At 50.2% G+C, this 24,324-nt stretch overlaps 1 protein-coding gene across 1 annotated transcript in view; it reads right to left on the bottom strand.

Annotated features, from left to right (window-relative positions):
• Window positions 1-1,446: 1,446 nt before the first annotated feature.
• PKP1 (plakophilin 1) overlaps window positions 1,447-24,324 on the bottom strand; it is a gene marked incomplete at both ends in the record, with an annotated part of 43,751 nt that continues 20,873 nt past the window's right edge. The window contains 10 exons of the mRNA XM_082296376.1: window positions 1,447-1,518; window positions 2,788-2,872; window positions 7,846-8,032; window positions 8,479-8,632; window positions 10,975-11,151; window positions 11,255-11,410; window positions 12,562-12,676; window positions 14,699-14,876; window positions 15,546-15,753; window positions 17,684-17,828. Of these exons, the coding sequence (XP_082152502.1) occupies window positions 1,447-1,518; window positions 2,788-2,872; window positions 7,846-8,032; window positions 8,479-8,632; window positions 10,975-11,151; window positions 11,255-11,410; window positions 12,562-12,676; window positions 14,699-14,876; window positions 15,546-15,753; window positions 17,684-17,828 (1,477 nt within the window). The remainder of the gene's footprint in view (window positions 1,519-2,787; window positions 2,873-7,845; window positions 8,033-8,478; window positions 8,633-10,974; window positions 11,152-11,254; window positions 11,411-12,561; window positions 12,677-14,698; window positions 14,877-15,545; window positions 15,754-17,683; window positions 17,829-24,324) is intronic.

Genomic DNA, 24,324 nt, shown 5'->3' with positions numbered 1-24,324 from the left:
GCAACTTGACCTAAAATTGACTTTTTTTTGTGTTTGTGCATAAAAATATGCTGTGACAAATTTTTAGCATGGCAGTGTTTGATGCATGGATAGGGTGGAATTGGAATAAAACCCTGCAAGGGGTTAAACTGCACAATCACCCCAACTTTGGGTGGAAAACAGGGGACTAAGCTGGAGGAAGATCCTGCTCCTCACGTGTGCTCTGTGTGTGCTGCCTGCACACACCTCCACATCACACCCAGAGTTACACAGACACACTCTTGGCAAAAAAATAATTATTGACATCGAGAAAGTATATCAAAGTCCCTTCTCCCCCCTAAAAAGAAGAAAATGCTTAAAAATATCAGTGTCATCCACATGAAATCCACGTGTTTGGTTTGCTTTACAGTTGAGTTGAACTCAGAAACTCTCTACATGTTTAACATCCTAAGGAATCGTGGAAGGGTTGTTCTTCCTGGACATGAACCAACTCCAAATTCTGAAATGGGAAAAAAAAAATAAAACAAAGAAAAAACAACCCCCCAGATAATTAAAGCATTCAAGAGATCTTTTCATTACAGCAAACCCCAGCTTTTAATCTTTTCTCCAAGCCTGGCTGCAGTTTCTTGGGTGCCCACAGCTTTTCACCCTGGACTTCCATGCTCCTCAGAGTCCCAGTGAAAACATCCCAACAGAGCAGGAAGTGAAATCCATTCCTGGGCAGAGGGGAGGAAGGGGCTTTGGCACTGTTTCCTCTTGGTTTGATCAGAAGGCCCATGCTGGGGAAGGGAGCAAATCATTCCCTCTGCATAATCTCAGACACCACCCAAGAGACCTCTGGTATTTGCAAAGTGTTTAAAGCTTTTCCCTTCAGTGGGAATCTTGAGTGAAAAGTGCCTGATGGCTTCAATCCTCATTTCACGCTGAATATAAACCCATAACGATGCCCTGGAAATTCTGCCCATAGTTCCTCTTCCCTGGATTCTCTATTGGAATTTTCAGTTGACAGAATGTGGTTCTCAATTCTGACCTGAGGCTGACAGCTGGATTAAGGGCTCAACCAATTGCTAAGGCTAATGGCTGAAGGCATGGCTGTGCTGGGATTCACTGCACATTACTGGCACTGGCTGGGTAACACCGCTCAAAGCTCAGGAAAGAGGGCACTGCCAGGGAGAATCCCAGGAAGAGCCTCACCTGTGAGGGTTTGGAAAAATGCACTGAATCAGTGATTGCTTGGCAAAGGAAGTGAGAGGCACAGCCAAGCCCAGCAGCTTTGTCTGTCCTGTGCCTGGGGACAGCACAGCCCCCAACCTCTCACAGATTGGGCTGGGAAGATTTGGGATGAAAATCTCACAAACACACTTTTGGGGCGATCGAAAGTAGCAACAATCTCAAAGGATTCCTGTGCCCCAAATCCACCATGAGGGCCATGTTCTCACCTGCAGCCTGAACGTGCACGGAGAGGCTCTAAAATCTGGAGGAGAGGGTCCTGAAGGTCGTTCCAGCTAAAGATCCCATCATGTTCTTATCAAACCCTTGCTGAAAAAGCAGAAACACAGGAAGTGCAGTGAGTGCATATCAGTTTCTACACTGAGAGCAGTTACTGAGCAAAGTGTGCTTCACTCTCAGCCAACCTCCTCTGTCAGCCCTCTGGGTGCCTTTGTCACCTTTGTTGATGAACTTCATAGAATCGTAGAACCACGGAATGGTTTGGGTTAAAGGGACCTTAAAGCTCATCTCATTTCCCTCTCCCCTGCCATGTCCCCAGGGGACACCTTCCACTAGCCCAGGTTGCCTTTCCTTGCATTGCTTTCCATCAACCCAGAGCTGGACTCCAGGTTTTTGGAGGGAACTTTTATTTTATCATTTGCTGAGTATTGTTTCATTTAGCTCCTCATCCTGAAACAGGAGCAGAAGTCTTTGCATGCTGGATGTGCCCCTGCAGACTGCCACCCTCCTCCCCTGATGTTTAGCTATGCAATAAGCCTCTGTGTGAACGCCAGAGTGACTGAGTCACACCAAAATGAGCTGGCACAGGCTGTGAGCAGAGCCTGGCACAAAACTGCCCCAGCTCCTGTGCAGAGAGTCCCTCACTGTTAATATGGGAACAGTTTGGATGCTCTGCTCCTGCCCCCAGGTGCTCCCCTTTGTAGGCATTCCTCCTTCTCTTTAATTTGGCCCTTTACTCTCTGCAGGTGCTGCTGCTCTTGAGTTGGAAAAACCCAGCTTGTTCAAAGAAAGCCACTGGGAGCAGGAGCTGGGAGTGGGAGCTGGAGTTGGGAGCTGGAGCTGGCTCAGTGCCTGTCTGGCTCTGCACTTTCCCAGCTTCTGTTGCAGGGAGCAAAACAAATCCCAGCTACTCCTCCTCTTGGTTTTAAAGCTTACCCTGACTGCAGGGGGGCTGTAACCACAGGGCAGGGCCGTGGACACAGAAGAAAATGGGGAGAAAGAGAGGAGGGACCTTGACAGGCACCTGTTGGGACCCGATGGACTGCAATGAAGGGAATCCCCTAAACGAGGGGGAGACGCCCAGTGTGTCCCAGCCCCAGCGAGGGCTGTGCTGGGGAGCATCCCAGCACCATCCCCAGTGAGGAAGGTGCCTGACACAGGCACGTCACCATCTGCTCCATCCCCACAGCGAGTCCCAGCAGCGACCCCCTGCCACTGCCCAGATCCCAGGCGGGTCCCCAAGTGCCCCGGGCTCCTCCTGGGCCCTGCCCTACTCAGGGCCTTTACCAGCTCCCCACTTCAGCAAGTGAGCAGCCCGGGGCTGTTCCTGACTCCCAGAAGCAGGAGTGTTGTCCTCACCTGCTTGAGCACACTCTGGAGCTCCCTGTTGGACCAAAGGTCTGTCAGGAGGAGTCGAGCAGCTTCGGCCGCTTTTGGACAGGAGCTGGGAAGATGAAAGCAACAGGAGGATTATGGCAGGTGCAGAGCAGCACCCCATGGACACTGCTGACCACCTGGACAAACCCAGCTCCAGCTGGGAGCCTGGCCAGCCACGAGCAGGACTGTCAGTGACACCCTCCCTGCTCTCTCAGCAATATTGTGGGACAACAACTGTGACCAGAGCAGGGCAAATGAAGGAGAGGGGAGGATCTGAGTGGGAAAATGAGCTGAATGAAATGAAACTGAGCTGAATGTGAAATTTGAGAGAGGGAAAGAGAAGGAAAACGGTGCCAACCCTTCGCTGGAGTCTGCAGGGACAGTGTGGGTGGATCTCCTGGGAGGGGGCAGAGGAGCGGGCTCGGAGCTGCCTGGAGAGGACAAGGGATGGGAGCCTTTGCAATAACAACATCTGCAAGCAGCCCAGAGCCCTTACTCAGCACAAGGGAACAGATACCTGCTCATGTAACAGCTCGAAACCGTGAGTCATCGCAGGACCTTTTATAATTTTGGAACATTTCATACCCAGATATCCCCTCCCTGCTGGCTCCCATCGCTGCTCCCGATCTCCTGGGCCTCCTCCTGGCTGTGGGAGACTCCTGCTCTGGGTTCAGGGCAGCAGCCCCAGCCTGTCCCACCCAGAGTGATGGAGAAGAACAGGACCAAGCTCATGACCCTCCCTGTCTGATACAGCTCTACAAAACCTCATGTCCTCAAAAATAGTCCCCAAAACATTCCTCAAAACAGTCCCCAAAGGCCTACAAGAAATGGGACCAATAGGTCGTGAGGAACCTGGGACATCAACTCCGCACTTTGAGTGTGGCAGGACAGGGATGGAACCACATCCAGTAAATTTTGGGGCATTTTTCTGACATACACAGCAGCTGTTACCAAAGAAATGATCGAGTTTAACTTGGTCATAAACTTCAAAGGGGTTGTGCAGCTCCTGGCTGGAGGAGAGCCAGAAATTCCTGAGCAATGCTTTGGGACAGAAAAAACAGGTTTTATTGCCCAATCTCTTCTCTAGTTATAACCACCCCACGCTCTGTCACCAGAATGACAATGCTGTAAAACATTTTTTGGCTGAAATGTTGTCTGTGGCTGAAAAGCCATTCAAGCCCTACAAACCCAAGGGTAGCTGTGACCAGACAGGCAGAACATGAACTGGACTCTCTCTTTCAAGGATTTGTAGTTTCAAGTTGTTTCTCTCTTTCTAAACCAGAGTAATTTTCTCTTATTTTAGAAATAATTTACTTCTAATGATGCTAAATATGTACTTTTTGTGACTGTCTCCAGAGAACACCTCAAAAGTTTTGTATTTTCAAGCCAAAATTACCAGCATTGGTACCTGAGTCATTTATGAATTCAGGCAGAATTTCTAAACTCTTCATTTGAAGGACTGGCACTGACTGTTTCATACAGCATTGACTGCTAGAATTTAGGTATAAAAAGCTCATTATGAACTGGTAGAGCCGTGATGCCAACTTCAGTAGGCAAACAGCATATCCCAAACAAAATAGTGGGAATATAGCAGTGGATAACATGGAGCAGAATATCAAGGACAGCTGAGTTGGGGAAAAAATTCCTTAAAAATAAATTGCCTGAAAATTAAAGTTGATTTTAAGGACAGTCTGTTTTTTACAAATAGAATTATTCATGAAAAATTGTGGAAAGGCAATGAGGGAGATGTCCCCTGGTGGCAGTGGGAGGAGTCATCCAAAAAGCTACAGACTCAACACAACAAAAACAAGACACAATCAGAAGGAGATGGTGGGGAATGGGGAGAAACAGAATGGTGGCAAGAAAGACAAGAATTTTGTCCATAAATATCAAATAATGGGGAGAAAGAATCCTTCCTCAAAGGACAAAAGTACAAAGAACTTTATGTGTGTCACAGAGAATGCCAAGGAGTTCCCAGAACAAGGATTTCTTCAGGATGTGAGAAAATTATAAGATTGATATCAAGGTGCAGTCTTTGGAAGAAATGGGAAATTGGAAATGTGTGGATGAGAAGAACCCTCTGGCACAGGGAACAATCAAAGGAAGACCTGAGTTTCTCGAAAGATTAATTTTGGTGAAATGCTGTGGTGGAATTCAACTGCAAAATAAAACTGCAATAGCAAAGGTGTGAAAAGTGAAGGAACAAAGAGAAACAGCAATAAATCCACGGTAAAGGGATGAACTGCAAATGTGATGCTCTAAATACAGGGAGAGGTTTTGGACAAAGCTTTGCGTGCAGTCAGTAGAATTAATGAGGAGAATTTAAATTTAATTAGTGAAATAATGTTGCTTGAAAATGAGCAGAGAAACGTTTTTCAGACAGTTGGAGAAGAAAAATGAAAAGGAAACCAAACACCGCAATAAATCAGGTCCAGTGGCTTGATTTTCAGAAACACCACCAAAATTTGAAGGAAATATTCAATATTTTGGCAACTTGGATTAAAAATAATGAAGAGTGAAGGAACCCCACATGACCATGAACCCCATACCATAGATGACAGCATCTGCAGGAGACACAATTACTAAATTGGGATGCTCCAGGAAGAAGAAGAAACCACATCCATCAGATAAACTGCTGAACCCTTTCTGCCTCTCAGTCAGAATCCAGCTTTGAGAAACATGAGGAGAAAGAAACCTGGGAAGAGAGGAGGACATGGGAAAGGGTAAGATCCACAACTCACTGGTCTGGAACCTGGAGTCTCTTTCTAAGCTATGACTCTACAGCTGTTTGAGCAGGTTGAGCTCCTGGTTTGCTCCTGGTAACGCAGTGAGAGCCCAGCTCAGAAACACAGGGCAGGATCTGTGGGGGGCAGAGGAGACACAGGGAGGGAGCCCCAGACACCAACCCCAGCCTGGGGGCCGGGGAACGTCCACAGGGAACTGAGGCAGATTCAGAGAGAAAACTGCAAAATCCTGACAGGGTGCAGGGTGTCCCTGTGTCCTCCCTGGTGACTGGGTCACCCCTGAGCCCCTGTCCCCCCTCTCTCTGCTGCCTGCGGTGCTGAGGAGGAGGAGGAGGTTGATGATGTGGGACTCACCACATGCAGAACCCCAGTGGGGACCTGGGGGCCTCAGCCAGCCCCCAGGAGAGGTGGGGTACTTATTGATTTCCACTGGGGAGGGGGGAGGCTCCTTCTGATGTAGGACTGGACAAATCCCACCCTCATTTTTCTTGTTTATCTTCACAGGCAACACGTGACAGTGGGAAAATTTCACCTTGTGACCCAGTAAGAGTCCAAAGTCTCTCCAACATCTGCTCTACTGGAACAGCCTGAAATAATACAGCTTGAACAAGTAAGATTAGTCCTGGGTGGAAATTGTTCTCTTTTCTTTTTTCCTAAGAACTGAACAGCATAAAAATCTTCTGGGACAAAAATGAATAATGAAGGAAAAGGAACAACTCAAGTTTTGGACTTTGTAGGAACTGGGGAGTTTCTCGGGAGGACTTTGTGATCCAGGCAAGACTGGAGACATCTCCAGAGTTTGGTAACTCCTGACAGCTCAGTGAGTCACTTCCAACAAAGCTCATCCCCAGCAGCCAAGGCAATTAAAGTGTTCCCAGCCCGGGTTGTGCAAGGCTGTGCTGGAGCAGCAAATTACTGAGCACTGCTCTGAGGGAGCCACAGTGGGACTTCAGCACGAGTAAATGCCATTCAAAACAACGAGGGCTTAGGACAGGGCTGGGTTTCATGGTAATTGGGCTCGTTGAAGAGTGGAAGCAAATAAAAGCAGCAAATAGAGTGATGCTCCTTGGCTCAGGCCCAAACTAAACAAGGAGGCCCCGTGTAATGACTGAGAGTGTCTCTGCCATGGAACAAGAGGTGGATTGGAAGAACTTTATCAAAGGATGATGAAGGCATGCAAATGGCTTTTCACAACAGAAAACAATGGGTTACTTGTCTAAGGCATTTTAAAACAAAGACAGATGGCAGGAGAGATGAAAGCCTAGGAAGGAGAGAACATGGTGAAAGATAATGGAAGTATAACACCAGTTTGGCCAGAAATGAACACAGAACTTGGCAAGGCTTGACAGGCTTGTGCTTCAGGGAATATGGATAACAAACAGGACAGAATTCCTACCACCAAACCCCAAACCAAGTCCTAAAATAGAAAGTGGTAAAATATGATGAGATTGCTCAGCTGGTGTAAAATACAGGAGTAGACCAGGGAGGTACTTAAAATAATTCCTGTCTATGTTCCCTCAGAGCTGCGTCTTGAGGAGGATGATTCAACAAAAAGAGTAAGAGATTTGCACATAAAAATTAAGGACAATCTTTGTGTACCTGCAGTGCTGAACCTCAGACCTGACCTTCATGACAAGGTTTGAGGGAAGCCCAGGAGCCAGGAAGTCACTGACATCCCCTGTTCTGAGGGCTGGAATTTTTCATAGATCACAGAATCCCAGAGTGGTTTGGGCTGGAAGGGACCTTAAAGCTCATCCAGTCCCACCCCCTGCCATGGGCAGGGACACCTTCCACTGTCCCAGGTTGCTCCAAGCCCCATCCAACCTGGCCTTGGACACTTCCAGGCATGGGACAGCCACAGCTTCTCTGGGTACCCTGTGCCAGGGCCTCTCCACCCTCACAGGGAAGAATTTATTCCTCATATCCAGTATAAATCTCTCCTCTTTTCGTTTGAAACCATTCCCCCTTGTCCTGTCACTATCTGCTTGTGTAAAAAGTCACTCCTCTTTTTTATAACCTCTATAAGTACTATTTTTAAAAGATTTTAAGATATTGCTGCTTAAGTTCTTTTTAGAATTTCCTAAAATTCAATCAGAAAATTTCCAGAGGCCCCTTTGCAAATCCCACCCTGGATGGCTCCTGCCTGTTTCCAAGAAACCAGTGCTGAGGATTTCTGCCCACCACCATGCCCAGTTCCTTTATTAGGAAGGAATAATGCTCTACTCTGGCTCCAAAGGGTGTTGGGAAGGCTCTGAGGTCAGTCTGTCGCTGCCCCTGCCTCATGCCCCACACTCACCCGTTCCGGCACAGGCTCACTACATTATTTAGCAAGTTGCTGGACAGGTAAGACTTTCCCAGGTGAGGGTTGGACATGATGAGGTTCCTCAGAGTGTAACAAGCTGATGTCATGATCTCCCCATAGCTGCTGGTGTTTCCAGACTGGAACGACAGGAGACGGGACACATCTGGGAGCACCTGGTGAGCTAAAGAGGTGGAGGAATGTTCCAATCAACAATCAAACACAATCTGGCACAAGTGAACGATGCTATTCGTGTTAACAGCAAGCAGAGTTATCTCTGCAGGGAGGCATCCAAGTGTTGGACAGCAATGGCATCAATGTCATCAGTGGGTTTTTCCAAGACAAAAAGAGGACTGCAGGCCTTTGGAAGGGCAGTGCTGCTGGCCATGTGCACTCAAGTCCAACTCAGTTCCCAAAACACTGCCACCCTCGAGGTCCTGCAGATTTGTCACTGTCTGTAAAGCATGGCCCGTGTCACACAGCACTGGGGACTGTCCTTGGGGCCAGAGGAAATGACACTGCTCTGCCCAATTCTGGAGCTTGGCTAAGTCTCCTTATGGGGCTTACAAAGCGAGCTGGGCAGACCCCACAAAGCTGAAAGCTGGGATCCAGCATGGGGGAAGGACTTACCCATGGTTTTGTGGAGCACAGGATGCCTGGACATGTTGCTCAGCAGAGAGGCCCCGGACCGGACGACCTCGGAGCTGTTGGACTGGAGCAGCCGAGCGATGCGGGGCAGCCCCTTCTCCTTCAGCCCAATCAACTGGCTCATGGCATTGGACATCTGAGGGAGAGCAGAGATGTCCATGACCTCCAGTGCCAGCGGGAAACAGCTGGGATGATGGTGAGGGCTGGAGGAATGTGACTATACCATGAAATGAGCACTGTACAATCCTTTCTCCTGCTGCCATAATCCCACTTTGTCAGTTTTACCTCTCTTCCCCACACTTACAGGAGCCTGGAGAAAAGGAGGCTCAGGAAGGACCTTCTGGCTCTCCTCAACTCCCTGACAGGAGGGTGCAGCCAGCAGGGGGTCAGGCTCTGCTCCCAGGGAACAAGGGACAGGACATGGGGAAATGGCCTCAAGCTGCCCCAGGGAAGGTTTAGATTGGATATCGGGGAAAATTCTTCACCAAAGCAGTTGCTGAGCAGTGGCGCAGCTGTCCAGGGCAGCGGTGGAGTCACCATCCCTGGGAATGTTCAAAAAATACGTGGATGGGGCACTTGGGGACATGGATTAGTGGTGAACATGGGTGAACAGTTGGACTCAGTGATCTTAGAGGGCTTTTCCAAGCTTAATGATTCCATGATTCTGTGACATTTGAAAAGTCAGCCTCTCATCTGCTGTGATGCAGCTGGTTCTGCTGTCCTTTGGAGCCCCAGTGGAGCAGCTGATCACTCAACTGACATTCCAAAAGCTGGAGAAGTTTTGCTTTCATGTCCACGTTGCCCTCGCCCTTCACAACCCCCTGGCAGCTCCCTGCCCTGGCCCTTCACAGCTCCCTGCCACGCCACAGTGGGCTTTTGGGGAGCAGGAACAGACAATGGATGCCTTTAAAAAACAATCTGAGGACCAAAAATACTCATCTTGGATGTGATCTCGTTCCTGTAAATGTAGAAAGTCTCAGGATGCAGCCAGGGCAGATGTTCAAGCACAGAGTTCAAGCACATCCCCTGAATAAACTGCCCTTATTGACAGAGCTTGAACTGAACTTCTCAGCTACTGCCCAGCAGAAAGGCTGCTGGAGACACATGTCCAGCAACAGTGACATGGGAATGGAGAGAAGGGGCTGGAATGTGCCCTGTTCCACGTTGACACCAGCAGGACTGGGGTGTGTAAAGTGCAGCTGAAGGACATTCAGAGCCATCCTCTTAGAGCTAAAGGATCACAGCAAGCTCCTTAAGTTCTTCCCCAGATTCCCCTTCCATCAAATGAAAGCAAACCCAGCAACTCCAGCTCCAGCTCTGAGCTGGAATGAGACCCTTGAAGGGAGGAGCCACTTCTGCACATCCAAATTTCAGCCATTCCATTCCAGGAGGCTGAATTAAGTTGTTCCAGCACTGTCAGAGCTGGGTTTGGTTGTTTTTCTCTTGTGCAATGTTGATTGCTGAAATTTTCTTTTCCCTGGAGCACAAAACTCCAGCCCCATTTCTCTGACCAGCTCTACCCATACGTGACAGCCTCTCTCCACCTTCTGGTTTGTGGCACTGCTTAGTTAAATTGCCAAAAGTCAAGGTGCACAATTATTTAGCATGGAAATCGTTGTGACAAAAGGAGATCAGAGCTGGCAGGTTAATGCCATCCCAGCAGGGAAGGCTCTGTGTGAGTCACCTGTGTCTCTGGGTGGGACACTCCCCACACGTGACACGCCTCTCCTACCTCTGGAATCATTATCGCTTTATCTCCCCATCCATCTTATTTAAATTGGGATTGATGGAGCTGGGCACAAACAGACAAGTCAGGGGCTGTCCCAGTGGAGGCAGCCTGCGAGGACCTGCCAGGGCAGCAACGTGGGCCCACGGGGCCGTGGTTGTGACGTGTCCCTCACGGTGCCACAGCATCACCCAGCCCCTGGCACCGCCACGCTGCCATGCCCACGGGTCAGGACATCTGTCACAGCTATTTTACAGGCAGCTCTGAGGTGTGGACAAGCCACAATCCACAGCACAACCCGCCCTGTCATTAGGGCCACCTCCCCTTGGAGCACACGCACAGGCAGTGGCTCAGCCCTTCTCCCGCCTCTCATCACATCTGGCTACAGGTGCACATCTGGGCTCACCCTCACTGCTGCCCTGGGGAAGGGCGACCAACAGACTGAGGGAACTTGGAAACCCAACAAACTTGGAGCTTGGAAGTGTATGGGTCTGGAACAGATCCTTGGGATGCCGATTATAGCCCCCCAGGAGACCCTGAGTTTGGAGTTAATAAACATCCCACTGGATCAAACACTGCAGAAAGACTGGCTGTGGTGCCCTGAGGTTTAAGAAGGACATTTTCCTTTTTCATGACTGAGAAGTGATGATGATCAGTGACCTTAGAGGTCTTCCCAACCTTACTGACTCTCTGATTCATGGAAGTGCTGACACATTTGGGTACACACATGTGGAGGGGAGGGAAGCTCTTACCAGCCCTCGGCTCGCAGTGAGGTTCTGCAGAGCTCCAGCACAAGCTTCCAGGGTGGCATCCTTCTTGCTCTGATCCATCAGGGATAGGTAGGTGCGGATGGCATCTGAGTGGTAGAGCCAGCTGGGGCCTTTGGGTTTGAAATCCTCCTCGGGAAGGGGGACCCCGTACTCATCATTCTACAAAGACATGAGAAACAGGGAGCTCAGATCCTGCTCTTCCCTTGCAGCCCCTGCGTGGGGCTGAGCGTCACATTCCCAATCCCTCTGTGGCACATCCTACCTCCATTTTCCCACTCCTACTGTTGAAGCAGCCCGTGAGAGTTTTGTCCATGTAAACGCTCCGGGCCATGTGGTTGAGCTGGGTGTATTTGTTGGGAACTTCAGCATCCAGGCGGTAGGAGAGGTTGTGCAGGATGCAGATGCAGTTCTCCACAGACTGCATCACCCCCAGAAGAAAAACACAAACATCACATTAGGCAGAAAACTATGGAGCAGCACCAGAGAGGACATGGACTGGGCCATAATCAGCTTTTTTAGCACCACAGATGCTCCTGAGCCTGGTTCAGGGAGCGAGGAATGGGAGGGGAGGAGCTGGAATAGGTGTGAAGGAAGGGTCTCAGTGAGCTGCTGACCCAGAGAACTTCAGGAGGTCTCACTGCCACAGACAAGTTGGCAAACAGGAAAAGAGAGAGTGGTTGCATCAAATGATGAAATTCCAAATCTTGAAATCCCCCTCTTGCCAGAGTCAACTTCCAGTGACTCTGAGTCACAGGTACAAATCAGGTGACACTTTGCACCAAGAACAGGCCTTAAGCCTCCTTTCCTTGGATGTCAGAGTGCCCAATGGGAAAAGCAAGGGAGAATTTTGGCTGGATACCCATAACCAACACCAGAACCTGTGGTTACATTTCCAAAGAGCTGTGTTGTGTGTGTGCTGCTGGAAAGGGGCTTCCTGCAAAAGCCATTCTCAAAAGAGGGTTTGCTCAATCCGGAGAGAATTCAAAATAACTTTGGTAGCTTTGAAGGTGTTGAACTCCCCAAAAGGTGTCTACAAATACTATTTTGTCAGTGCTGTTCACACACAGCCATCAGTCACAGTCAGGGGACTGGCAGAGAGATGCCAGCTCCTGGCTTCCTGCTGAACATGGTGCCAAGCTGGGGATTGTACACTTGAGTCCTGCCAGATAAGGAGATGTGGGGGGTAAAGAGCAAGAGATGGAGATTAGGATGCTGGAATGTTGAAGGGAAGGGAAGGGAAGGGAAGGGAAGGGAAGGGAAGGGAAGGGAAGGGAAGGGAAGGGAAGGGAAGGGAAGGGAAGGGAAGGGAAGTATCCTGGGGACTCAGGAGCCAAAGTATTTTACTGTTCCTCTGTGTTTGTTACAGGGAAATTGTAAAGCCCAGCTCTACTTCAGGCCCAGAGCCCCAAGGACTTGCAACCTTCCAACAGATCCCACTGGGGCTTGGAAGGGCAAGAGCAGCCAGAGAGTGCAGCCCCATCTTGTGTTTGTTGGAAAGGGATTTCGAGGCATTCCCAGGGTTGCAGTTGTTAACCGTGGGGCTGCACAGCCCAGGGCAGCAGCTGGTACCTTGTCATCGGGGCGGCTGGAGGCCACGCAGTTCTGGGCATAAGTCATGACAGAGTCGATCAGGCCGGGGTAATTCCTCATGGTCTGGCGCCCCATGTCTGCAGAGCTCAGGTTCCTGAGGAAGCCGTCGAGGAGCATGACAAGGGACAAGGAGGAGAGAGGGTGAGTTGGGCTCTGTTCTGGCTATGGTTGTCACTGAATTCAGGGATTTTTTGGCAAGTTCAGCAAGGCTGAAGAACTGCTCCCATTCTGGAGGCCTTTGGTGGGACTGCACCAGTGCACAGCTCTCTTGTTGCTCTTTAGGACTGGTTTCACCTGGAACATGTCGTGTAAGGAGCTCTGCATAGAAGACACCCTCCTAGGGACAGTCACCAGCAGGAGGTTGCCTCAGAGGCTCTGCATGTGCCACTAGACAGACTCTGTCTCCTGAGAGGAGTTTCCAAAGGGAACACTGGACAAAGACCATCTGGGGTTGTTGTGATCATCAGGAAGGTGCACAGGGCTGTAAGCACAGACCTACCCATGGTCAGCAGCAATGTCTGTGTGAGAAACGGGGTGGAGAGGCTGGAGAGCAGCAGTGGCTCTGACCAGAGGGACTGACCCATCTGTGAGGCTGAAATGGGTTCCTGGACACCGGCGGCTGCCAGGACAGGGGAGTTTTTCCAGTAACAGGATATGGGTTTTGTTGTTTTGTTCTGATTTTTTTTTTCTTCCCTATTTTATTGCCTTATAGCTTGCAAATGAAAAACAAAGAGAGGTTGGCAGTGGTTGTGAGATATTCACTGCAGGCGTTCCAGAACTGGATCTGATGTTCACTGTGATTTGCAGCCTCCTCATTAACATGGATTCATCTGCAATCCAGAAATGCTTGAGCAGCAATGGCTCGGGCCCAGGGCAAACCCAGGGCTGTTCTCATCCCTGTGTTCTGATGTGGCAGGGCAGTGACTCAGAGCAGTCCTGGCTCAGCCCTTGGAGCCGGGGCTCCGGATCCATCTCCCAGCTTCACTCACTCTGCCTGCTCCCCAGTCCTGCTCCCTCGCTGACCTGCAGCTCGCAGTCTTCTTGGGGGTGCTGGGCACTGCTGCCACAGGCTGGGATCAGTCTCAGGAGGCAGAGCCTACTTTCAGTTAAACTCCACAGCGTTTTTACAAGCTGTTGCCATTGTCTTTCCCTCATTTTAATGGGATATTTTATGGTGTTGGTAGGTTGGGATGGCCTTAAAGCAAAGCACTCATACCCGCTGTACCCCACACATCCCTGCCTTCCAGGACAGGGAAGGAGGGAGCAGCACTCCCTATCTCCCAGACACGGTTCCCAGCCACTGAAGCCGATGGTATCAGGTCTCCAAAGGCCCTGCCATGATCAGCCTCTCGTTTCATAAGCAGCCCCAGCTCCTGCGAGCTGCATGTCTGGGAAGGGCGCGGCCGGCGCTGCCTCCCTCAGGGAGAGCTTCCCTTGATGAAAGTACCTCATTATACAGGGAAGGTTTTTGGCCCCACTTGTTTCCATTGAGACAAGGAGCTCACATCCAAGTGGAGGAGGAAGGTAGCAGAAACAGCAAGTCAGGACGAAGATCCTCTGCAAAAGGGCTCTGGTTTCCCGTGAACAAAATAAACTACTCTGGGCTCAGCTGCACCTCCTGTTTTGTAGCTGAGTCTCCTGATGAAGTGAGCCAGGAAAAGTCCAGGACAATGGGACTGCTCTGTGCTAAAACAGTTATCAAAAGAAGTGGGAAAATGCTTGTTTTCCCCACATAGAGAAGTCTGTCTTTTTGTCACCTAGACCCTAAACCAGTTTGTTTTCTCTGGAAGCCTCAAAACTCTAAAGGCAAAATCTGTCCAGTTTCCTGGTCTGAGCTTAACACTGATGGGTTTCAGTGGTGCACAAAACAACTTACATATTATCTGAGAAGAGACTTAGCAAGAATAAAATTATTAAAAATAAAAAGCTACTAGAAAAGTATTTTACATGTAATTTTTTTCTGCACCTTCTTTTAGTCAGGAAAACTTTCTTAAGGAGAATTTTTCATTAACACAATTGTAATCAGCATGAATTCAGCTCATTGTAAGAGGATTTAGATGGCTTCAGCTTTTGCCCACAGACACAAGTTGCAGTCAGTCCCTCCCTGGTGACTCACCTCAAACACCCTGTGGCATTGAAGAACACTTCTGGGTCGATAATTTCTCGTGTCCTGTTGCAACTGCCATCAGACCAGCCCGAGAAAGGGATGATAACACAGTCTGTCAGCACAGGCAGAGCCTCCTGTATCAACTCTTCTTTTAGTTCATCAGTGGAGGAGAGGTTCCAGAGCAGTCCTAGGAAGGAGGTGGGAAACAAGCTCAAGCACAGGGTCATGTGCATGAGGGACTTTGTTTAGGTCGGGGTGATTCCAGCACCAAAATCCTCCTTCCCTTCACCCCTCTCAGCTGAGGGTGCAGAGACTGCCTGAAACCCCAGTACCTGTCCACCCCTATGGGAGACAGGCAGGATGGGTCCATGTGGAGGTGGGCATTTAAGCATCCTCCTTCCTCCCAAAATTGCTGTTTATTGCCCTTGTTTATTGGCATCTCTCCAGGGATCTTGGAAAGGCTTGCACATAAAACCTGGGACACAGCTGAGGGTGACCTGCACCAAAAACCTCCCATCGATTCCTCAGGCAAAGGTGAGGCACCAGTGAGAGAACCCAGCTCACCCTACTGGGGTTGGCAGCTCCCCTGGCCCTCCCTGGGGACAGCACAGGGGCCAGGGTGCAGGGAGGCATGGGAATGGCAGGGTGACCATAACTGGGGGGGGACCTGGGGCAGGGGCTGCACTTAGGAAGTGAGGAACCCTTATGCAACATGGAAGGGCCAGGACCCCTCTGCCTTCTGATTTAGGTGCAAGAGGAGCAGAAACCCCCCTCTCTGTGCTAGGCAATCACCAGGGCTACGGACCCCAGGCAAGGGGAGCCCGGGCCCTGGCGGGGCTGAGCAGGCTCCGGGTACCTGTGAGCTGTTTCTGAATCTCAGTGTTCCCCGTCCTGCGGAGGAGGCTCACGCACTCCCTGATCCCGTTCTGCCGCCGGGTTTCGATCTTGTTGGTGGGGTTCTTGAACACCAGGTTCCGGAGGGCTCCGGCTGCTGCCCGCTGCACGTTCTGGTTCTGGCTGCGGAGCAGCTCCACGAGCTTGGCAATGCCCCCCAGCCGATAGACCTGGCCAGGAGAGACAGGGGAGAGACACGGGACATGAGCATGGAGCACCGGGAGAGACATGGGACAGACAGGGGACAGACACCTGCCACAAGCATGGCACCAGGACAGACATGTACCATCAGCACAGGGCACAGGGCACTGCTGGGACAGGGACACTCAGAACTGCCCCAGCAGTGCCAGGGGTCAGACAGTCCATCCTGGGGGAGCTGGAGAAGCAGAGCTGCCAGGGAACGACGGCCAGAGATGACAAGTCTGGCTCAGGCCATAGGTCACGAGCACAAATGACCTGAGGCCTGAACCAGAACCTCCTTCTGGCCTGGAGGTTGGAGCCAAAAGCTTAAACAGCAGGAGTGGCTGTCCATGAGTAATGGCCATGGACAGAGTCCTTTGCTGATGGAAATGTGCTCCTGCAAACTTTCACCCACCTCCACAGTTTGCACCAGGTGGAAATGTTGCCCTGCCTATGTGCAGAGGTCATTTATATCCACCTAGTGACATGCTGTGGTCATTTATCTGCACCCTGAGATCACAGGCTGAGCTCAGAGGGATGGTCATGGCCAGTGTCACCACCCTCGAGGTCAGCCAGAGGCAGTGGAGGGAGCCCAGACCTGCAGGACAGCACACACAGCACACGGAGCCTTGAAGGCAAATCCCTGCAGCTGAGCTCTCCAAATGCTGAGTGTTCCTGCTGTGGGACGTGCTCTGCACCGGCCGTGATCCCGCCCCGAGCCCATCTTGGCACAAACACCCCCTCGGCTGAGGTTTGCTGACAGTGGACAATGAATGAGCAGCTTTCAGGAGGGAAGGAAAACAAGCGTGTGCTGGGATGAGTCACAGAACTGCTCCGGCACATCCTTCTGGGAAGGATGGGACAGCCCAGTGCTCAGAGAGGGCTTGCAACGGTAACAAAGGGTGTGGCCACCCCACAGTTGGCCACGTGAACGTGGGCTGGGCACCTGCACTCATCCAGGCGCAGCCAGGGCACAGGGACACAGCCCCACACCGGGCCAGCACTTCCAGCTCCACTGTTGTGTCAGGACAGGGAAAGCCACCTCCAAAGGGTTGGCATCTCAATAAATCCAGGGTGGGGATAAACTTTGGTGACATCCTTGCTGCAGCAGATCCTTCAGGCTGCCTCCTTTGCTGCATGTTGGCAAAGGAGTTGAGGAGTAAGAGCATCAGAAGAATAACCTGTGCTGTAAGAAGGGCTTCTCTGTGATCAAGCATCACAGGATCACAGAATGGTTTGGGTTGGAAGAGACCTTAAAACTCATCCTGTACCACCCCCTGCCATGGGCAGGGACACCTTCCACTAGCCCAGTTTACTCCAAGCCCCGTCCAGCCTGGCCTTGGACACTTCCAGGATGGGGCAGCCACTACTATAGATGTGCAAAATCATCTTAGTACATGATCATTAATTGACCCATTGGTTCAGGTGGCTGAAATAGTCTGGAAAAGGGCTGTGAAAAAGGCTGGCAAAGGGCTGCAGAGTCACCGAGCAATGCCCCACAAAGCTCACAGTGGGACTTGAGGCAGCTTTGTCTGGCTCTGACTCTGCAGCTCTGAGATAGTGAAAGATTGATGTGGAACTGGGTGCAGTTGCCCCCCAGAAGAGGACACTGGATGGCAGCTTCCACACTGCCAAACCCCATCACCCTGTGCCACAGCAGCTCGTGGTGACAACAGGAACACTCTCTCTGCTAGCCAGAAACTATTCAGGTGTTAAATCCTGACCAACTGCTGCTGTGAGAAAGTGGCCATTAATAGCTGAAAAATCTACTTAATTAATACTTGAGCCTGACTAATGAGGTATAAATCACCCTCATGAACACCAAGGGAATGTATGGATCCCTGGCACTTAGGAAAACCAGTCCCACCCCTCTCTTGTGCCATCAGGTGTGGCAGCAGAGCACTGGAGGAGTCTCCTCACCTCTTGCTTGGCAGACTCATCCTGGAAGCAGGTGTGCTGCAGGTAGTAAGCCCCCATGGCCTGGTACTTGTCATCAGAGGAGCACAGGAGCTGGATGGCCTTCTGGATGGTCATGGTGCCAGCGTCAATCTCATCACCACAGATCCTGTGTCAAAGAGAAATATGGAACTGGGTGACTGCTCAGCCAAAACAGCTGTGTCAGGACTGAGAGTCACTGCGGAGGAATCAATGATAAAACATAAACTATTATCACATTGCCACATAGAGCACACACAGTGCACCTCTAGTGGACCTCTCTGCCTCAAAAAAAGAGATGGTAAATGATGGAAAAGACACAGTGAAGAGCACTAAGGGTAATAAATTCCAGATCCAGTCTATTCACAAGCAAAGGAGACAGAAAATGAAAGCTGGGTTGAGGTGGTGGATGTCTGATCATGTCGAAAGGGGAAGTTTAATGAACAGAGACCCAGTTCACTGTTCCCCAAATAAAGGAGTGAATGGACAGGAGTGAAACCATCTGCCAGGTCATGAGGACAAGGTAACACAGGCAGGTGATTTTCTCACAGCATGGGAGAGGTGCTGGAAGCAGAAATGTGAGAGCAGTTGATGGTCTCGGGAAGCTCCAGCAGATCCCACAGGAAAAGGCCTGTCTGGAGTGATGGGATGGACAAATAGGCAGTTTATGAAATGCTAATAATAGCTCTGAGACATCCTGCTCCCAGGGGATGTTCACACTGGCTGTCTCCAAGCTCTTATAAAAGCTGACCACTGTCATCATCCCTGTTAGAGGTAAAGAATGTGCCTGCAACTCCAGAGGAAGGATATGAATTCCTCTGGCTTGGGGCAGGACTGGAACCTCAGGAGAAATACAAACATCTGAAGGTTCTTCCACTTGTTTAGAAACGTGAAGGTCCTGCTCTTTTTGGCTTGTTCTTATTCAGTACCATCTGTGATGTTTTAACCACATAAAATTAGAAAAGGATCCAAACTTTCAGACTGATGAAGGGGGTCTGAACTGCAAAGCTTGTCTGTGCTTCCAGTTATAGAAATTAATGTAATTGGAAGTTCCTGTCTCCTCTCAGCACCCTTGCAGCTGAATCCTGCAGAGGCTGCATGGGGATCTCAGCTCACGGCAGTGGTGGCTGCATTCATTTGCAAAGCCCAGGACTGAGAGTCAAACGCAAGCTCCTGTTTGGTTTTACTGTCAGCAGTGACGGGATACAAATGGGAAAGGCTTCATCAGCAGTGGATGGAATCCAAAAGTGTGAGGGCTTTCCCAGGTCATGGCTATGCCTGGCTGATGTTATCCCCTGGGACTGACAAGGAGTTTTACCCGGAGATCAGGAAATCAGTCCCTGATTGAACCACATTTATTTATACACATTTTTGCTACATGTCACACCAGGGAGTGACTCTGTAGAGGGGCTGCTCATCTTCAGACAATGCCACAGGCCAACAGCATAGTGATTTTTAATAAGTTCTTTAAATGAACCCACTACATTTGAAGTGTTAAATATCACCACAGGACAGTAGCACTTCCAGGCATGGGACGGACAGAGTTGCTTTGACTGTGCCAAAGAAATGTAAAGAATAAAGGTCTTGAAAGGACACTTGGTCACCACCAGCAGCACTTACAGTGACATAAAACATTCATCCTTATGAACCCAAGGGTTCCCCTCCACACAGCACAGAGCAGTGAGTAATTTGCACAGTTCCACAGGGAATTTCACACAAAAGGCAGCATGAAGGACTCTGGTCTCCACTGCCCTCACTGGCATAAAGTTACACCCAGTCTGCATCACTCATTCAAGCACCTGTGGAGTCAGTGGAGAGAAACCAGTGCTTCCAAAAACCACCTTGCCTTTTGTGTCTTGGACATTTTTCCTAGGAAAGGAAGCCCTGCCCTCTGGAGACACTTCTGCCTCTCTTGGTATGCAGGAATGAGAGACAACAGTCTGGGGTTGGACCTTAAGCATTCCATGTCTAAGGCTGGGTGAACCTCATTCCACTTTTATTTCTACACTGCAATAAAACATCTCTTCCTCATAAGACTTTTCATCAGTTTGAACCTCTATCAAAACCTGGCACCAAGGAACTTCCATTAAACTTGCAACAAGGAGACATGAAACTGGAAAGACAAAGTAAACTAGAAATTATGGAGCCCAAGAAATCCTTGGGTTGGATCCAGGATGTGATTTTCTCTCAGGTTTTTTTCATGCTTCTGAGACATAACTGAGCTGAGACCTCATGGTTCCCACACCAGGGAGAGGCTTCTCCTTTGGGAATTGGGACCTGGACTGGCAGTGTGGGGAGAGAGGCAGATTAGTAAAAATACCAGGTCAGTGGCTGTATGATCATAGTGATTTCTTTTTCTTTATAATTATTAAATCAGATGCACTTTTTCTGAGACAGAAGGATGTCCACTTGGTCCAGCAGCTCAAGGAAGGCCCACTCCACAGAGGGCCAAACCCTCCTTCAGCTGGGAAAAACTGGGGATGCAGGTATAGTTCTGTGGGAGAAGATGGGGAAGGTTTCCTTTTCCCTGCTGTCTCCTCAGCAGAAGTTCACAGGCTCAGTCACACTGCCCAGGAAGCAGCAGGGATTTCTCCTACCTGAGAATAAAATCACCCTGGCAAAGCCCAGCAAAGGGGAGATTGTTCCTCAGTCAGGGATATTCCCGACCAGATCCACACAGTGGGAACAACAACCTGCTTCAAGACAAACTCTTGGACTGAGCCATCTCCAGCCTGGGCAATGTGCCTGGTAGGAAGAGCTCCAGAGGTTGTTGCTCCACAGGAAAGCAGCAGGGTAGGAAGAGACCTCAGCTAGAAATGATTCAATGGAGACAAAGATGATCAGATTCTGCAGTGGAAGGGAAACAAATACTGAAGACGATCAGTATCAGAGAAAGGCAAATTCCCTCACGTTTCATGAGCAGATTGTTTTGTGTTAATTCCCATCTACGTTTCCATCCTGCTTGTTCCAAGCTCCAAGTTTCAAGTTCCAAGAGAGGAGGGAGTGAGAAAACTCTTAACAAATTCTACTGTTCATTAATAAAATCAGAGTAAAGACTCTCAAAACAGTGTTCAGCACATCCCAGCATTTCATCCCAAATAAAAACAAACCAAAATGAAGGTGCCTTTCATCGTACTCGGCTCTGCTTTCACTGCGTGGCTTAGCCCTGAAGAATTAATGTTTTGATATTGATCACGTTTAATTATCCCAAAAGACAAGAGATAGATCAGAAAACACCCTTGGTACCTTTCCTGACTATTTCAATAACTCCTCTCTTCTCTGTGTTTGCAGTACTTCCAGGGAAGCTGAGCTCAGGAGGGAATGGTTGTAGGGGACACATTGTCCCTGAGCTTCAGCCACAGCACAGAGACTGCTGCAGCTCAGGGCCAGGGCAGTGCCACATGTGACACTGAGAAATCCCAAAGGGTTGCCCCAGTCTTTACTGCCCCCTCCACAGCTGCCAACTGAGGCATCCAAGACCTCTCTGAGAGCAACTCCGAGATGGTACGGATTCCCAGGTGCCTGGAGAGACACTTGCTTCCACGTGGTCTCTAATGAGGGGTTTCAGTCTCTTTCTCCACACACAGAGAAGTCCAAAGGGAAGAGCATCCACATCTCCCAACGGGGCCAAAGGTAAGTGTGGGTTTGCAGGTGGCCATTAAAGGCTCCTGATCCAGATCAGCAAACCCTCAGCTGGGGACCGTCTGCAGACACCCAGCTCCCCATTCCATGCTCCTGAAGGAGAACAGCCCCAATCCTTCTCCAGGGGTGGGATGAGTCTGGGCTCTCAGTCATGCCTCCAGCTCAGCCATCTGGGGTTCCCTGAGATCAGCAAGAGGTGTTGGCTTTGTTAGGGGGAAACTCAGGGACCTGTCTCTGAATTCCTGGTGGCCACTGGGCACCTCAGCTCAGAGAGAGGCATCCCCTGAAGTGGTGTGACCAGCTCAGGCCACTGCAGGGCCGCAGACACCACGACCACCACCTTGTCCAGCCCTGTCTGTCCCGTGTGGCACCTGAAGCACAAAGTACGACAGCTCTAAGCAGAACTAATACAGTGTCAGTCCTTGGTGGACACAGCTTTCTTGTACCTCAGGTTCCAGTTGGAGGGGCACAAAACTCCAAATTTCCCAGGAGAATTAAACATCCCATTGTTTGTTACTGCTTCTCATCATCGCTCCCTGATGACCAAGCAGGATGTAGAAACTTTTATCCTGAGTGGGCATAAATAACACCAAAAACAACACCAGTAACATTGCAACATTAATTTAGCCAAAAGCTGCCTGCTCAGGGTGCTACCCTCTCACCTGGAGCATGCTGCAAGTGCCACCCAGCAGAGGAAATGGCTAAAAGTGGGAAAATATGGTAGTCTCCACCAGCTGCTGAAACCACTGGTGCTGCAGCTTCCAGGGTGAAATGCTGCAGCTCTGAGGGATGTCACAAGAGATCAGGAAGGAGAAGGGTTCTGTGGAGGAGAGGGAGTCCTGGACACCGAGAAGATTCCTCCAGCTCTACCAGACTCCAGAGAGCTGCATTTTGGCAAAACATGAGTGCTGCTTATTGAGAGCAGCCTTTGGGCAGGAGCCACTGAGACAACCCTGAACGTCTGAGCCCAGGCCAAAGGTGCTGAGCTTGGAAATGTTAATCCAGATATGACATAATGATTACCAAGGCTCAAGTCCCTGAGTGGTTTCAGAGAAGTATGTCTGGAATCCCAGAATCACTGAGGTTGGAAAAGACCTCTGAGACCATCGGGTCCACCTGTGGATCCTCACCTTGTCACCCAGCCCAGAGCACTCAGTGCCACATCCAGGTGCTCCTTGGGCACCTCCAGGGATGGGGACTCCACCACCCCCCTGGGCAGCCCTCTCCAATGTTTAACAACCCCTTCTGTGAAGAAATTCTTCATGGAAGAACTGGAAGGGACATGAGAAGGTCGCTCACTGAGACATGCTCTCTGCTCACTGATCATGACAACAGGGCTGGTGGAGGAGAATAAACTGCATGAGGAGTTTTCAATAGTGTTCAACCTCCTGATCTGGCAAACAGTGCAGAACTCAGATTTCATCACCAGAACCAACAGCATGGGGTGAGTAAACCCCTGTGTCATGATTTAGTTTATCAGGGAATCACAGAATGGCTTTTCCTGAGCAACAGTTCAGTGTTACACTGCTCATCAGACAGAAAAGGGGCTTTGGTCAGAGTTGCTGCTGTAAGAGGGAGGACTCTGAAGGATATCAGTTATCAGGGGCAGCTCTTCCCTGTCTCACACAGCCAAAGCCGGTTCATTAAACGGCAGCAACCACATGATCAAGAAGAGCTGCAGAAATTAAATAACTTTGTCACCAAATGCAGAGGGACTGCTCAGCACAGACAGTTTGACAGTTCTTGCACACTCAGAATTTTGATACCTGCACACCACTTTCACCATCTGAGAACACCCAGTGACCCATTTTTCCTCTCACACCATCTGGGGAGATCAGATCCACAGCAGAGGAGGCCTGAGAAGCACTGCTCCTGAGCTGGTACTGACACTGTCCATGGGCATTTCAGAGTTTTGTACCACAGACAGACCCAGTGGATCACAGGTCCCACTGCAATCCCTCTCACAGCAATGGAAATCACCCCATGGATCACCTCAGAAAGCATGGAAAGCATCCAGCCCTCCCCTGGCTCTTGCAGGCTGTTTGCAAACCTGCAGGCAAGATATCCAGCACATCCCTAAACAGGAGATCTGCAGCACAAAAACTGAACACATAATTCTCCATGTCACAAAGGTACAAACTCCACCTGGAGAATGACCAGAATGGAAGAACAGAGCCCCAAACTGGGAACTGGCAGCAGCTGTGACCCAGCTGAGCCCTGTCCCTGCATGTGGAGGTTAATAATGGGGCACCTACAAGCAAAGCTCTCCTTACCCAACATCGGGGGAGCCAAGTGAAGATTGAGATCTCCAGGTGGAGAATCCTCCAGACACAACAGCCCTACACAGCAAGGAGAGCCCAGACTTGGTCCTGACACACCTCTGAAGCCCCTCCCCAACAAAAGCACACTGAGAGCAAGGCCAACGGTGCCCTGCAAGACACTTCTGAGGGCTTAGAGTAATCCAGAAGAGTCATTTTTCCAAAGAGGACAACTCCTTTGTACATCTCCAAAGCTTTAAGGACAGCTACTGTCAACCTTCTCCCCTCTGAGCAGAACTCCCGCACCAGGTGCCCCCTGCACCAGTCCAGCTCTGCAGAGCTTCAGGCAGAGCAGGGGCTGTGCCACAGCCACATCAGATTCACCCAGGGGACACAGCCCCAGCTGAGCCCACGACTCAAAGCCCAGCTTGGAGCCCGACTTGGAGCCCGACGTTTCCACAGCAGAACCAGTTCTGCCAGATGAGCCGTGCCCCAAGCCAGGAGTGTGTAAATGGAGCCACTCCCTAACCAAGGGCAGCCAGAGCTGGAGAGGATCCCTCTCACAACAGCAGTTCTCCTCTCAGAAAATGCCATCATTCTTCAAGTGACCTCTCCAAAGCCACGACCAAGCCCCTGACTGTGGCTTTGGCCAGAGCCTGCCAGGACTAATAGCTCCAAAGCTTTGTCCTCCCTAGGAGAAGGGCATTCTGCCATCCCTCCCACTGC

Source organism: Coloeus monedula, assembly GCF_965178545.1.
Source record: "Coloeus monedula genome assembly, chromosome: 23".
Taxonomy (NCBI): Eukaryota; Metazoa; Chordata; class Aves; order Passeriformes; family Corvidae; genus Coloeus; species Coloeus monedula.
This window is presented reverse-complemented; position numbering and strand designations above follow the sequence as displayed.